Genomic DNA, 11,982 nt, shown 5'->3' with positions numbered 1-11,982 from the left:
AGAAAGAAAGAAAGAAAGAAAGAAAGAAAGAAAGAAAGAAAGAAAGAAAGAAAGAAAGAAAGAAAGAAAAAGAGAGAAAGAAAGAAAGAAAAAAGAAAACCCAGAAAAGAAGTATCTGCTTTCCCCCTCATTCTTTTGTTCAGTGTTCATCTGTCCTTTGTGGCTTCTCTGCTCCTCAAGGACTAAAAGAGGCTGTCACTTCTCTTTGCTTAGACAACTGTCCCAGCCTCAGTTCCATGTTGATTTTCAGGTTTTAAAAGGCCTTGTGGGCCGAGCACCATGGTTTACGCCTGTAATCCCAGCACTTTGGAAAGCTGACTTGAGCCCAGAAGTTCCATACCAGCCTGGTTGGAATCTCCAAAACATAAATAATAATAATAAAAATAGCCAAGTGTCATGGCTTACACCTGTAGCTTCAGCTACTCTGGAAACTGAGATGGGAAGATCGCTTCAGCCCAGGTGATCAAGGCTGCAGTGAACCATGATGGACCACTGAGCCATGTGAGCCACTGCCCTCCAGCTTGGGTGACAGAGCAGGAGGTTGGGGGAAGCTTTGTCAATTCAGCTCAGAAACCCAGCAGCTACTTCCAGGTGGAGATTTACCACACTATATATCTACACATAGTCTTAATTATATAAATACATATTATGATCGTGTTTAACATAGCATGTGTATACTTTACACACACATTCATATGTCAAAATACTTTCATTGATTTATTTGGGTGTGAAGTCTTCAACATACAAAAAAAGAGAGATATTTTTGTTTCTTTTGTGACTTTTCCCCTCTCTAATTCGAGTACCAAATTGTTCTTATTATTGCTCCAAGAGAGGGTATGTTATTTAGGGTGGGTGTGGGAGGGTAGAGATAAAAAGAAATGTATCCAGGCTCTTTAAGGAAAAGAAAAAAGAAAAGAAGAAAAGGGGGAAACACCGTCTGGGAATCTCCAGAACATCTTTATTTCGCCTTTTAACTCTCCGCCTTTCTGATTAAAGAGTTCAGACCTGCTCCCCCGCCCGCGTTCAATTATTCCCCAGCATCTTTTCTCAGAAGCTGTCACCACCACTTGCAGAACCGCAGCCCCATCGTGAGCCATTAGCCCGGTTGTTTCCCTTTTCGCTTTTCTTTCCTCAGTTTCTCCGAGAAATCTCTATAAATCTCCCCGGGAGGAGGAGCGTCCGAGCGGGTGGAAGTCCGAATACAATGCAACCTGAGAATTTCTGTCACTCTCTGCATATGCTCCTAAGTGCTTTAATCCCAATTAGGGGCGGCTGACACACGGTCCTATTCATTCCCATCAGCTCTTGAATACATTTGCCTAGAAATGAACTTCACAAATAGAGGCGCTCCTAAATGTGCCCAACAGCAAGGAAAATCGAATTGAGTGCGGGCTCATTCGGCAGCGGCCGGCAGAGAAGCGCTGAATGTGGAGGTGCCCCGAGACATTGCAATTCAGCAACACGCTCGCTGACTTTTCTTTGCACCATGTCAACCGAAAGAACCAAGAAATAAGTTGGAGAACTCCGGTTAAAAGGCAACTTGAGAGGGATTCTGAATACTTTTATTGAGCCGTTTCCAACGGAGGACTTAAAAAGCAACAAAAAAGGCACCACAAAACCCACCAGCAGCGTCCGGGCTGCGTCCTAGCTGCCACTTTGGAGACTCCCGGCCGCCGCTCATCCACCGGCCACGCAATTAAGGGGAAAATGGCCTCATCGCCGGCGTGTCATCTGGTGGCGTTCCCAGAGCCCATCGCCGCCGCCCTATTCAGACCCGGCCTTAATGTCCCACCCGCGCCTCGGGGGCCGCGCAGCTGGTCCGAGCTGACCCGCCCGCCCGGCCCGCGCGGACACTGTCGGGGGATGCAGCCTAGGCCACCCCCGCCCAACATTCGGCTACTGAAAGCGGGGCTTGCAGGCCTCTCTCCGCTTTCCCCAACCTCCATCGTCTCGGGTCGCTGACCCCGAGAGGCTCTCTGTATCCCCGGGTTCAGGACTCCTCCGGGCCCAGTTTCGGGATTCCGTGCCGACCGGGGAGGGAGGGGTGTTTGGTGAGTCACCAGCACCAGGGTCTCCAAGACTCAGCCCTCCCCACCCCCGCCACCCCTCAGGACAGCTCACTCGGTCCCCGTGGGGACCTGAAACTCAAAGCCTATGAACAACGGTGACGAGCAGCGCAGGAGAAGTGTGGTCTGAAAGAAGCCGCTTGTCTCAGCGCCAAAGTCTTAAGGGGCTCCTTTCCTCTAGGCGGAGTCCAGTCAGGTCACACGTGCTCGGCGCCGGCCGCATTCCCAGCTCTTCGCTCATTCGCGACTATGCACCGGGCGGGGCCACCCCCTATCACTGCCGGGTCCGAAAGCCGCGCGCGGGTGGGACTTAGCTCTCCGCAGCCTGCCGCTCGGAGGGCCGGCGGCTGCTGGTGAGCATTCCAGCCTTGTTAGGGCAACCTGTTACCGGAGCGGGAGCCTTGCCCGAGCGGTTCCACTTTGGGCAGGGAGCAGGACCGCCCCTAAACCGCTTTTCCCCGCACCTCGGTGTAGGAGAGATTTCGCTTTAACGGGGCCTCTGGACGCCCATTTCAAGTCGATGAAAAAAAAAAAAAAAAGCCGAGTGGAATGTTTTGATTGAGTCTCAACATTGTCTTTGAATAAGGCTGAGACCATGTAATTAATGTGTCTTTTTAATAAGGGACAATACGGCCGTTCAAGCTATTTAATTTCATTTAATTTTCCATCCCATTTGCTGCACAGCCCGCTTTTACTTTTAACACCCAGCCTTTCACGGCCCATCTTGCTCCACTGGGCACATTAGATTGGTTTCACCCTTGCTTTTTAGGGGAGGAAAAATAAAAGAAAATGTGTTCCTTTTCTCCTTTGTGGACAATTTATTTCACTTGGGGAACTTCAACTCTGAGCCACAGGACAGAATAAAACTCGGCGAGCTGGTTTGAATGCCTCTGGCGCAGTCTCTTTCTTCTCGCGGGGCTGGGAACCAGTCACAATTGGCTATATTAATAAATAACTTTCCTCACAGTCGGCCTTTACATGGTCCTATTGATAAAATTGTTCGCGTGTCGTTCACGCTTTTTCACTCATTAAGGAGGGCCGGGGAGGCGCCCCGAACCCAGGCCCAGCGCTCGCCCCTTCCCGTTTGCAGTGCTGGTAATTTAAACTGGGTGTCATCCCGGAGTCGCCAGGCCAGAGGTTAGAGGGACATGTTCATGGCTTAAATTTATTGCCCTGACTCTTCGGAGAGGCTTCCTCTCCTCCTTCCCTCCCCCCGGCTTTTGCCATTCATGGGCCGCTGGATCAAAGGCTCCCTCTTCTCCGTCCAGGGCAGTCTTCGCAGCCCTCAGAGGCGCAATTGGAGGCTTCCGAGGAAAAATCAGTGGCGGCTCCCTCAGAAAATGACCTGGGCATAGTGTGGCTGCACGGTCCCAGAGTCGCTTGAAAGGTGTGGCCCTCCAGACCTTTCAAGCGACTCTTCTCTGCCTCAGCAGCCATGTATACACAGGCCCTGGAGTTGGCCCGAGGCCAGCCATCCGTGTGTCCTCTCAGGGTCTGACTTGAGACGTTAGACTTGAAACCTTTGGCCTGACCTGGATTCTCCCATTAGGCAAACAACCAGTTTTGGAGCTTCCAGAATGCACTCACTCTACAGATTGTTGTTACAAACGGAAGTGAACCGCGGAGAGGGAGTAAAGGGTCTGTTTGTATCCATCATTCCCATTTTACAGAGTAGGAGGCAGAACCTCCGAAGCAATCCACTAAAGGTTCCCTGAGTCTTGAGTGGGAGAGCACAGAGTGAATGATCCTGAGTGTCCCGGACCTGCCCAGTGTGGTGAACATAGGTTTCCAGTGAGGGGCACCACACGGAGCTTCTCTGAAGACCTCCTCAGATAAACTGCTGAGTTGCAGGTGTCGCCACCTTGCGTCCTGGCACTCTTGCTAACCACAATCGCTCCAGCACCTTCAGCCCACAAAGCCTCGAGAAGCTAGCAGCGTGGGCGCTGGTGAGGGCCCTCCGCCCTTTTGTGCAGTGGCTGGGCCTCTGGCGCCAGGCTTGGAAATACACCACCACTCAGGCCTCTCTTGGAAGAACTGCATGGGCTCGGGTGCTGGCTGCATAGGACTGGGGGAGCTGTGCCCAGAACTAGCAGCACGCGGCAGGTGCCGGCAAGAGTCACAAATATCTGATGAATTTGATTACTCGGCTACTATTTATGAAAATAAATGTCCGCACGCTAATTGGAGGCTTCCCTAAAAGAAAACGGGGAGCTCTCCGGTTTAACTCTGAAATACAACGTCTTGTTAGTTCACAAAGTAGCTGTAAGAAAGAGTTGTCCCAAACGCCCACCTCGCCCCCTTCTCTACAACCTTTAACAGATTGCGATGATTTCGTTTTTGTTTATTTTATTATTATTTTTTAATATAAAAGCCCAGGTTGTTGGTTTTAGGGGAGTTAGTCCAAGGACCTCTTCCAGAGGACGTGATCAATAACCCACTGTTAGAACTTGTTCCTCTTCAATCCTGGGCCGCGGACCGGGGGCAGGATCCCCATTCGAAACTGTTGGTTTTGGGGTCGTTTCCCATTCTCCAGAGAAAGTGCAGGCCCGGGGTGTGCCCGAGAAAAGTGATGCACAGTTGACCTCGCCTTCTCAACTTGATCTGGAGGTTTCATCATATTTTGGGACGAAATGGGACAGAAGTGACAATTAAAGCAGTTCTAAATAGACGACTGGCCTGAACCCAATCCCCTGAAATGGTAATATGGTCGTTATTTAAAAAGTGTAGGTATTTTCTGGTGTTTTCCCATCAAGTACCTGCCTAATTTCTGTATGGCACACGCCAGAAATCAATAGAAGTTAACAAGTCCTCCAAACAGTCTCCATCTCTTTGTTTAATCTCCTTTACAATAAAGCCAAGGGGAGAGAATTAAAAATCTTTGAAGTAGATCAAGGCTCAAAGGAATCAGCCAAGTAGACTTAAAGTAGTCACTTATTTCCCAAAACTGGTTTGTCGGGGAACAATAAAAGGAAGTAAAATTTATGGAGAAATTATACAGTGGATTTGTCACTTAAAATATCGTAACTGTCTCGAGGACAATACCCCATGCTGAGGATTAATGGTCCCGCCGGACCTTTGATTCACCAGTGCCTTTTCTTCGCCCTTGACAAATTGGATTTTTAGGAATGGGAAGGTCGCCTGGACCATTGTGTGCTAGCCATTCAGAGGCCTCGATTATGCAGGGGGCTGAGGGAACCACTCCATGTGACCCTCTCGGGTAGGACTCTGCAGCTGCTTCGCAGCGCAACTCTCTCACCAAACTACGCGCCCTTGCGCTTGCGGTGCCAAAAGGCTCCCGCCCCGATTGAAAAGGCGCAGTGCATGCCCGCTCGCGTCACTCCGCGGGCGGAGGACGCACGTCGGGGCGCGGCTCCCTGGCTAGCGCGCAGCTCCAGCTCTGTCACTCGCTCCCTTCCGAGGACCTGGCGCACCCGAGCGCCTGCCTGGGGGCGGCAACAACAATGCACGGAGCCGCCAGAGCTCCAGCCACCAGCGTGAGTGCCGACTGCTGCATCCCGGCCGGCTTGCGCCTCGGACCGGTTCCTGGTACCTTCAAGCTGGGCAAGTACCTGTCAGACCGCAGGGAGCCCGGGCCCAAGAAAAAGGTATTGACCATTCAGACCTCCGCCCACTACTGTTCGCCTCTCAGTGCCCTGACCCGGGAAAGCGCTAGAGAGAGAAAGTGGAGGAAGGGAGTGATTGAGTCGTTACCTGCTAATTCTGCCGGGTGGAAGGGGACTCCTGTTATTCTGAGCAAGTAGCTTCTTTAACTGTGAGAGCTGGACGGGTCGGGTTGAGAGGAGAGGATGTGGCCGAGAGGGGACAGCCCTGGGTGGGGTGCACTGAGGGCTGTAGGTGCCGGGACCATTCGCAGCTTGTGTTTTCCCTCGCGCTCTCGGGTCTCCTCAGAACCCAGAAGCCCACCCCCGCACCCTGACCTCAGCTCTCTCTGCAAAAGCACCCTCTTTTTGGGGGTGCAGGGCATCGAGAACCTTTCTTCCCTTCTGCCCTTCAATATGTTAATTTGAGGCGTAATTTCGTCTTAAAATAATTTAATTTTTTTCCCGGAAAAAAAAAATCTTTGGGAGGCTCTCAGTTCCCAGAACCTCCTCAGATATATATTTTTTTCCCTTGCCGATGTCGGCTTGTGGGTTTGGGGTATATGGAGAGAGGATGAGCAAGGTGCCAGCTCTGACGCGGGCTCCAAGGGCGAGGGGAGCCCATCCGCGCAGGGCACGGGATCAGAGCGCCTGCTCTGATCAGAGTTCAGAGTCCCAACCGGCAGGCGCCAGGGCCAAACCACTAGCTTTGACTCCCACACCCCACACACCGTTGCGACCCCTGACCAGAGAGACTTAAAGCACTCGCCCGCTTTGGGGGCGTCCCAGGAGCCAAAGGTCGGCAAACAGCGACCAGGAAATGAAGGCAGAAGTCTGGGGTAGAGGAAGGACTTTGGCTTCCTTGGCTTTAGCTTGCTTTGCTTGGAGATTGATAGTAAGAAAAAGCTCCGGTGTCCAGCTTGCACCTCGCTCCTCCTGCAATCACGCCCCCCCTCCCCACCCCACTACAGTCTAAAGCAGGGTTTGGTGCCCACCGCGCATTCCTCTTTAAACGCGCTTTAATTGCTTTTAAATGGCTTGCCAGCTGCGGGCAAGCTTTTCCCCGCTTGGGCTTTGTTCTGAGACTTTGGCTGCAAGGCTCACAGGCACCTAGGTGCGATGCACACAGAATAGAGGAGGCATGAGAGAATTTTTTTGTTTGTTTGTTTGTTGGGAGACGCTCTGGGTCCTGGGACTGACCTAGAAACGTCTCTAACCTGGTGTTAGGGCTGCTCTCAGAACTGCCAGTGGGAGAGCTGGGGTAGTGTGTGGGGGACAACTTGGTACAAGATGTGCTTAAGCACTAAGGGAGGATGTTCTCAACATCCCTCCCCCCTCCCCGTGTTGCCAAGGTGGGGCGCAGGAAAGTGGTGGTACTGTTAGCATAGGTAGACGTTCCTCTTTCTCCCTCCCCCAAGTAAAGTCCTAAGGAATTCTTCTCCTTCCATAGCCCCTAGTGGTCTGGCCACACCAAAAACAACCACTTTCCTGTGTTGGGTGGGGGTGGAGGATAAACTTTCTGTCTGGGTTGTGGGCCTGGCCAAGGTGCGGGAAGAACGACCGCTGCTTGTGTTGCAGGTGCGCATGGTGAGAGGGGAGCTGGTGGACGAGTCGGGGGGCTCCCCTCTGGAGTGGATAGGGTTAATCCGGGCAGCCAGAAACTCCCAGGAACAGACTCTGGAAGCTATTGCAGACTTACCCGGAGGACAGGTACTGCGGGCTTCTCTCCACACCCCCTACTCCCCACCACCAATTCAATCTACCTAACCATCCCTGCGGTGGCCAACAATATTAAGAGCAAAGTGCTTTAGCTAGACGTCTCATTTAAGTGTCTTGACAACCCTATAAGGTAGATACTATTGTTTTTCCGTTTGAAGGGTGAGGGAAGTGAAGTTCAGAGAGCTCCAGTAGCTTCTCCAGGGTCACACAGCATCAGAATCGGGATTTGAACCTTTCTTCTCAGTTGCTTTTTGACCAATTATCCAGGAAATGACAGAGAACTGTTCCATTCCTTGCGTCCCAGATCTTCTACCGAGCATTGCGAGACGTCCAGCCAGGGGAGGAGCTGACAGTGTGGTATTCTAACTCCTTGGCTCAGTGGTTCGACATCCCCACCACGGCGACTCCGACTCACGATGAGAAAGGTACCCACTCCAAAAGTGTGGATGGGCAAGAGTCCAGCCCTCCTCCTCCTGTCTTGAAGCAAATCCCTAGATATAGCTCGACCTATGTAAAATGGAATTCACATTCCCTGTATTTCAAGGCAAAGAGGAGAGGTCGCCACTACCTCCTTAAAATCAACCATAAACGATAACAGTGATGGTAATCTGGCTCACAATGGCAGTGGAAAAAGTACACATTATGAACTTAATGGGGCCATCCTTTTTCTGATGCCTATTCAAAGAGACCATTATTTACTCAATTAAGATAAAAAAAATTAGGCGGGGTAGTTCATGCCTGTAATCCCAGACTTTGGGAGGCCGAGGTAGGAGGATCACTTGAGGCTAGGAGTTTGAGACCAGCCTGGGCAACATGGTGAGACCTCTGTGTCTACAACAAAAAAATAATTAGCCAGGTGTGGTGGTACATGCCTGTAGTCTTAGCTACTTAGGATGCTGAGGCAAGAGGATCACTTGAGCCCAGGAGGTCAAGGCTCCAGTGAGCTGTAATGTTACCACGGCATGCCAGCCTGGGTGACAAGTGAGACCCTGTCTCAATAAATAAATAAATAAATAAATAATAAAAAAGGAACCTTAAATTGTTGTTACAGTAATTACATGGTGAGTTCCACAGAATATAACTCAAACCTGGAAAGCTTTTACAAAGTCCAAGGACATTTCTTCTCCACTGGCTTTCCAGGAGAACAGTGCATTTCTACAGCATTTTAGAAGTATTACGGTACTTACAGCTGGTCAGTTGGCAGGTACTGAGACCCTTCCATTTAAGTGGCATTTATTCATTTCCCTTTGCCTACTTAAATTGAATCTGGGATGTATCCCAGTTTTTTCTCAGATTTATTTGATCCCTTCAAAGCCAAGAGCGGATTTATGCAAATTAAGGTGCAGTAACTAAACAGAAAAACATTTTTAAACCTACCCTTGAACACTGAAGAACACTTCCTGTGGAAAGAAGTCTAGGAGGTGCTAGAATAGTTAAGGTCTTGGAGACTTCCTTTTCACACACAAAGCTTCCATGGCTTTTTTTCCATGACAATTTGTAATTTCTCCTAAAGACACATTTATTATTTAACATCAAAATAATGAATGCTGTGAAATATTCGAACATGCTGTCTTCCTGAATTGCCTGCTCAATCACATCCCTTTAGAAATAGGTTTACAGAAATTAATACAAGTATGTGAATTAGGAAACACTTCATGAATAAGACAGAATGAAGTTTATTCAAAACAATGAGTCACTTTAAAGTATCATCGTCCTCTGCAAGTTGTTTATTTTGCATGTATAGTATTCAAATTATCCTAAGATAGTTTGTTCCTTGCATCACATTATATTACATTCTCTTGTCAACTTCTTCCAGTAAAAAGAGACATATAATAAAAGCCGCATAGCGGAGAACTGTCGAATCTGCCACTACAGAATTTGGAGGACCACTAACCTTGAGGAGCCAGCCATTTCTACACAGAACACCCTTTCTTAGGTAGTCCCAAATAGTACAAAAGCAACTGAAATAGTGGTCCTTGTGTTTTCCTTTCAGCCAGTTGAGCTTATAAACATCATATGATAACAGGTGTCAAAATAAACACTTTTTTTTTTTTTTCCTAGAGGTGAGAAGGCATGGGTGATTTTGAACCCTGACTCCCCCAGCTTGGAGAAGTTTGAACTCTTAACTACCTTAGAGTTACACGAAGAGGAGGCAGTCACTTGTTAAATGTGTTTGGTACTCTTGGCATGATTGAGATCTGAGAGTCTGGAGAACATGTCAGTTGGTTAGGATAACTGAAAAAAAGTATATATTAAATGTATGCTGCTTGAAGCTTGGAAAGAGGAAGAAATAAATAGGGATGGCTGCTATTCTCCTAATTCTAGCTAACTTCAGCGGGTTTCAATTTCGTAGTAAGATGGAGGAAAATACTGCCCCTTCACGTTAAGAAAAAAAAGTGTATGTAGCTTTGCATTAAGCTGAGTCATTCTGAGGCAGACTCGGAAAACTCCCTCTTTCAAAAGGGGTGATGAGAGACAGAAAGGCTCTGAAGGTAGATGGAAGGTTATTTAAGAGAACATACCCACCAAGAGAACCCAGGAGGTCTCTTCTTTCTTTTTTTCAAGATTTCTTTTACATGAATGTTCAGTACAAAGTAACAGAACATTGAAATGGTTTTATCTAAGACTTCTATAAACAGTTATGATAGGGTCTCATAGGGAAATACTACTCTCCCATTTTTCTTTCTGCTCTCCTTGGAATATAGTGCTTATCACTTGAGTTTTCACAGGTGTTTCACAGGGGTGGGGGTGGGAGCTACTTGTGTTATGCAAACCCAGAAGTTAATATACATAAAAGGAAGAAGATCTGGAATTTTTCCCTATTGTTATTTCTGTAGTAATATTTCAGAAGTTTGAGCTGCTTGTATAGGCAGAGGGGGAATTTAACTTTCCTGTTAAATTTTATGAGACTGATGTATATTTTGGATATTTCCTTGCGGTTCAACTAACTTCTTTCTCACAGACATCTTTCCCTTCAGTATTATCAATCAACCACGTTTTAAAAGAAACCCAACTGCAAGATCATTTCTCTTTACAGCAGTAATATGACCCTTTTAAGTGGAAATTAACTTCTAGTATGTGATCATATATGTGTCTCTTGGTTGTGTTCACAAACTCGGGCAAAATGAAAAAACTAATGCTAATAATACTAAACACAAAAAAAGATTTGACACCAAACACATATGTAGTGCCTGGTGGAGGATTCTGCACTTATTAAAACCTGAGTATCTATATTTATTTATCGATCTATATCATTTATATATATTCATATAATAAAAAACTAATATATTTTCTCCAAAGACTTTACTAAGCTTGGATTCGTGCAGCTATCTAGGAGTTAATTAATTACCAAGTGGCAGACAAGACAATGCAACATCATCCTGCTTAGATTATCATCATTCTTTATAGAGTATCATGGCATAAGATTTTTTTCTTTTCTCCCAGCAAATTAAATGGGGTTAAAGAGGAAATAAAGATACAAATAATTTTGAAGAATGGCAAATCATAGTCCCTATGTGGTCCTTCAGTTGGTCACGCTCCAGGAAAACCTCAGGCAAAGTGTTTAAGGCTGCAAGGGGGTGGAATGGGTGGGTAGGGGACACAAAAGACGTTGTTCTATGAAAAGGAATGATTACATATGGCCTATACATACAGGATATTGTCTCGCCTGGTAATGAGGCGCTCATGACCATTAGATTGGTCTTTGTTCAGTTTATCCAAACTCCTTGACATACGCTACCTATTCTGCAAACGCCAACAGATGGGCCCAGGCACTGCACAGCCTCAACACTTGATTTAAAGCAACAGCTGCTCTTTGCTTTTACCCTATCAGCCTGCCTGAGTGCTGCCCTTCCAACGAAGATTTTGCTCGGAAGGCCTGGAGGAAGTCTTCGTTGGAAAGGTCCCGTCACCTTTTTTGGCCTCTGAGTAGTTTCAGAGGATGGAGACACTGATAAGGACTGACCATTTGAGGTTTTTCGGGGTCCTTGATACAGTAGGGCTACCGAACTTATATTTCGCCCTCTCCCGATACCGCTGGTCGAAACTTGGCCTTTGCCTTGGGTGCACTGGCGCTTTCTTTTTGTCTCGCTTGTTCGCCTCTCACCGGGTCGCTTTTTCCATTCTTTCTTGCCCAGGGGAGGAGCGCTACATCTGCTGGTACTGCTGGAGGACGTTTAGATACCCCAACAGCCTTAAGGCACACCTGCGTTTCCACTGCGTGTTCAGCGGCGGTGGAGGCGGCGCCTTCCTGCACCACGAACACGCGGCTCGCCAAGGCGCCGTCCCAGCAGCTGATGGCCTCGGTCTCTCCGCGAAACCCTCCGCGTCCGATTTCGCCGCGCCTTCCCAGGCAGGAACTTTGCGACCCCACCCGCAGGGCCCGCCACCAGCTCAGGCCTGCGGTGCGCGGGAGGGCATCAAGCGTGAGGCCTCTTCCGCGCCCTCGGCCACCTCGCCGACCCCAGGCAAGTGGGGGCAGCTCAAGAAAGGCAAGGAGCAGCTGGACCGTGCGTTGGACATGAGCGGGGCCGCCCGAGGACAAGGGCACTTCCTCGGCATCGTGGGCGGCTCCTCGGCGGGGGTCAGCAGCCTGGCCT

At 48.7% G+C, this 11,982-nt stretch overlaps 1 protein-coding gene across 1 annotated transcript in view; it reads left to right on the top strand.

Annotated features, from left to right (window-relative positions):
- The first annotated feature begins 5,527 nt into the window (after nt 1–5,527).
- PRDM13 (PR domain containing 13) overlaps nt 5,528–11,982 on the top strand; it is a 7,703-nt gene continuing 1,248 nt past the window's right edge. Inside the window, exons 1-4 of the mRNA XM_011956452.1 lie at nt 5,528–5,671; nt 7,244–7,375; nt 7,689–7,809; nt 11,521–11,978. Coding sequence (XP_011811842.1) covers nt 5,528–5,671; nt 7,244–7,375; nt 7,689–7,809; nt 11,521–11,978 — 855 coding nt within the window. The remainder of the gene's footprint in view (nt 5,672–7,243; nt 7,376–7,688; nt 7,810–11,520; nt 11,979–11,982) is intronic.

Source organism: Colobus angolensis, unplaced genomic scaffold, assembly GCF_000951035.1.
Source record: "Colobus angolensis palliatus isolate OR3802 unplaced genomic scaffold, Cang.pa_1.0 Scaffold418, whole genome shotgun sequence".
NCBI lineage: Eukaryota > Metazoa > Chordata > Mammalia > Primates > Cercopithecidae > Colobus > Colobus angolensis.
The sequence above is the reverse complement of the archived record's forward strand: the minus strand, read 5'-3'. Positions and strand labels throughout refer to the sequence as shown.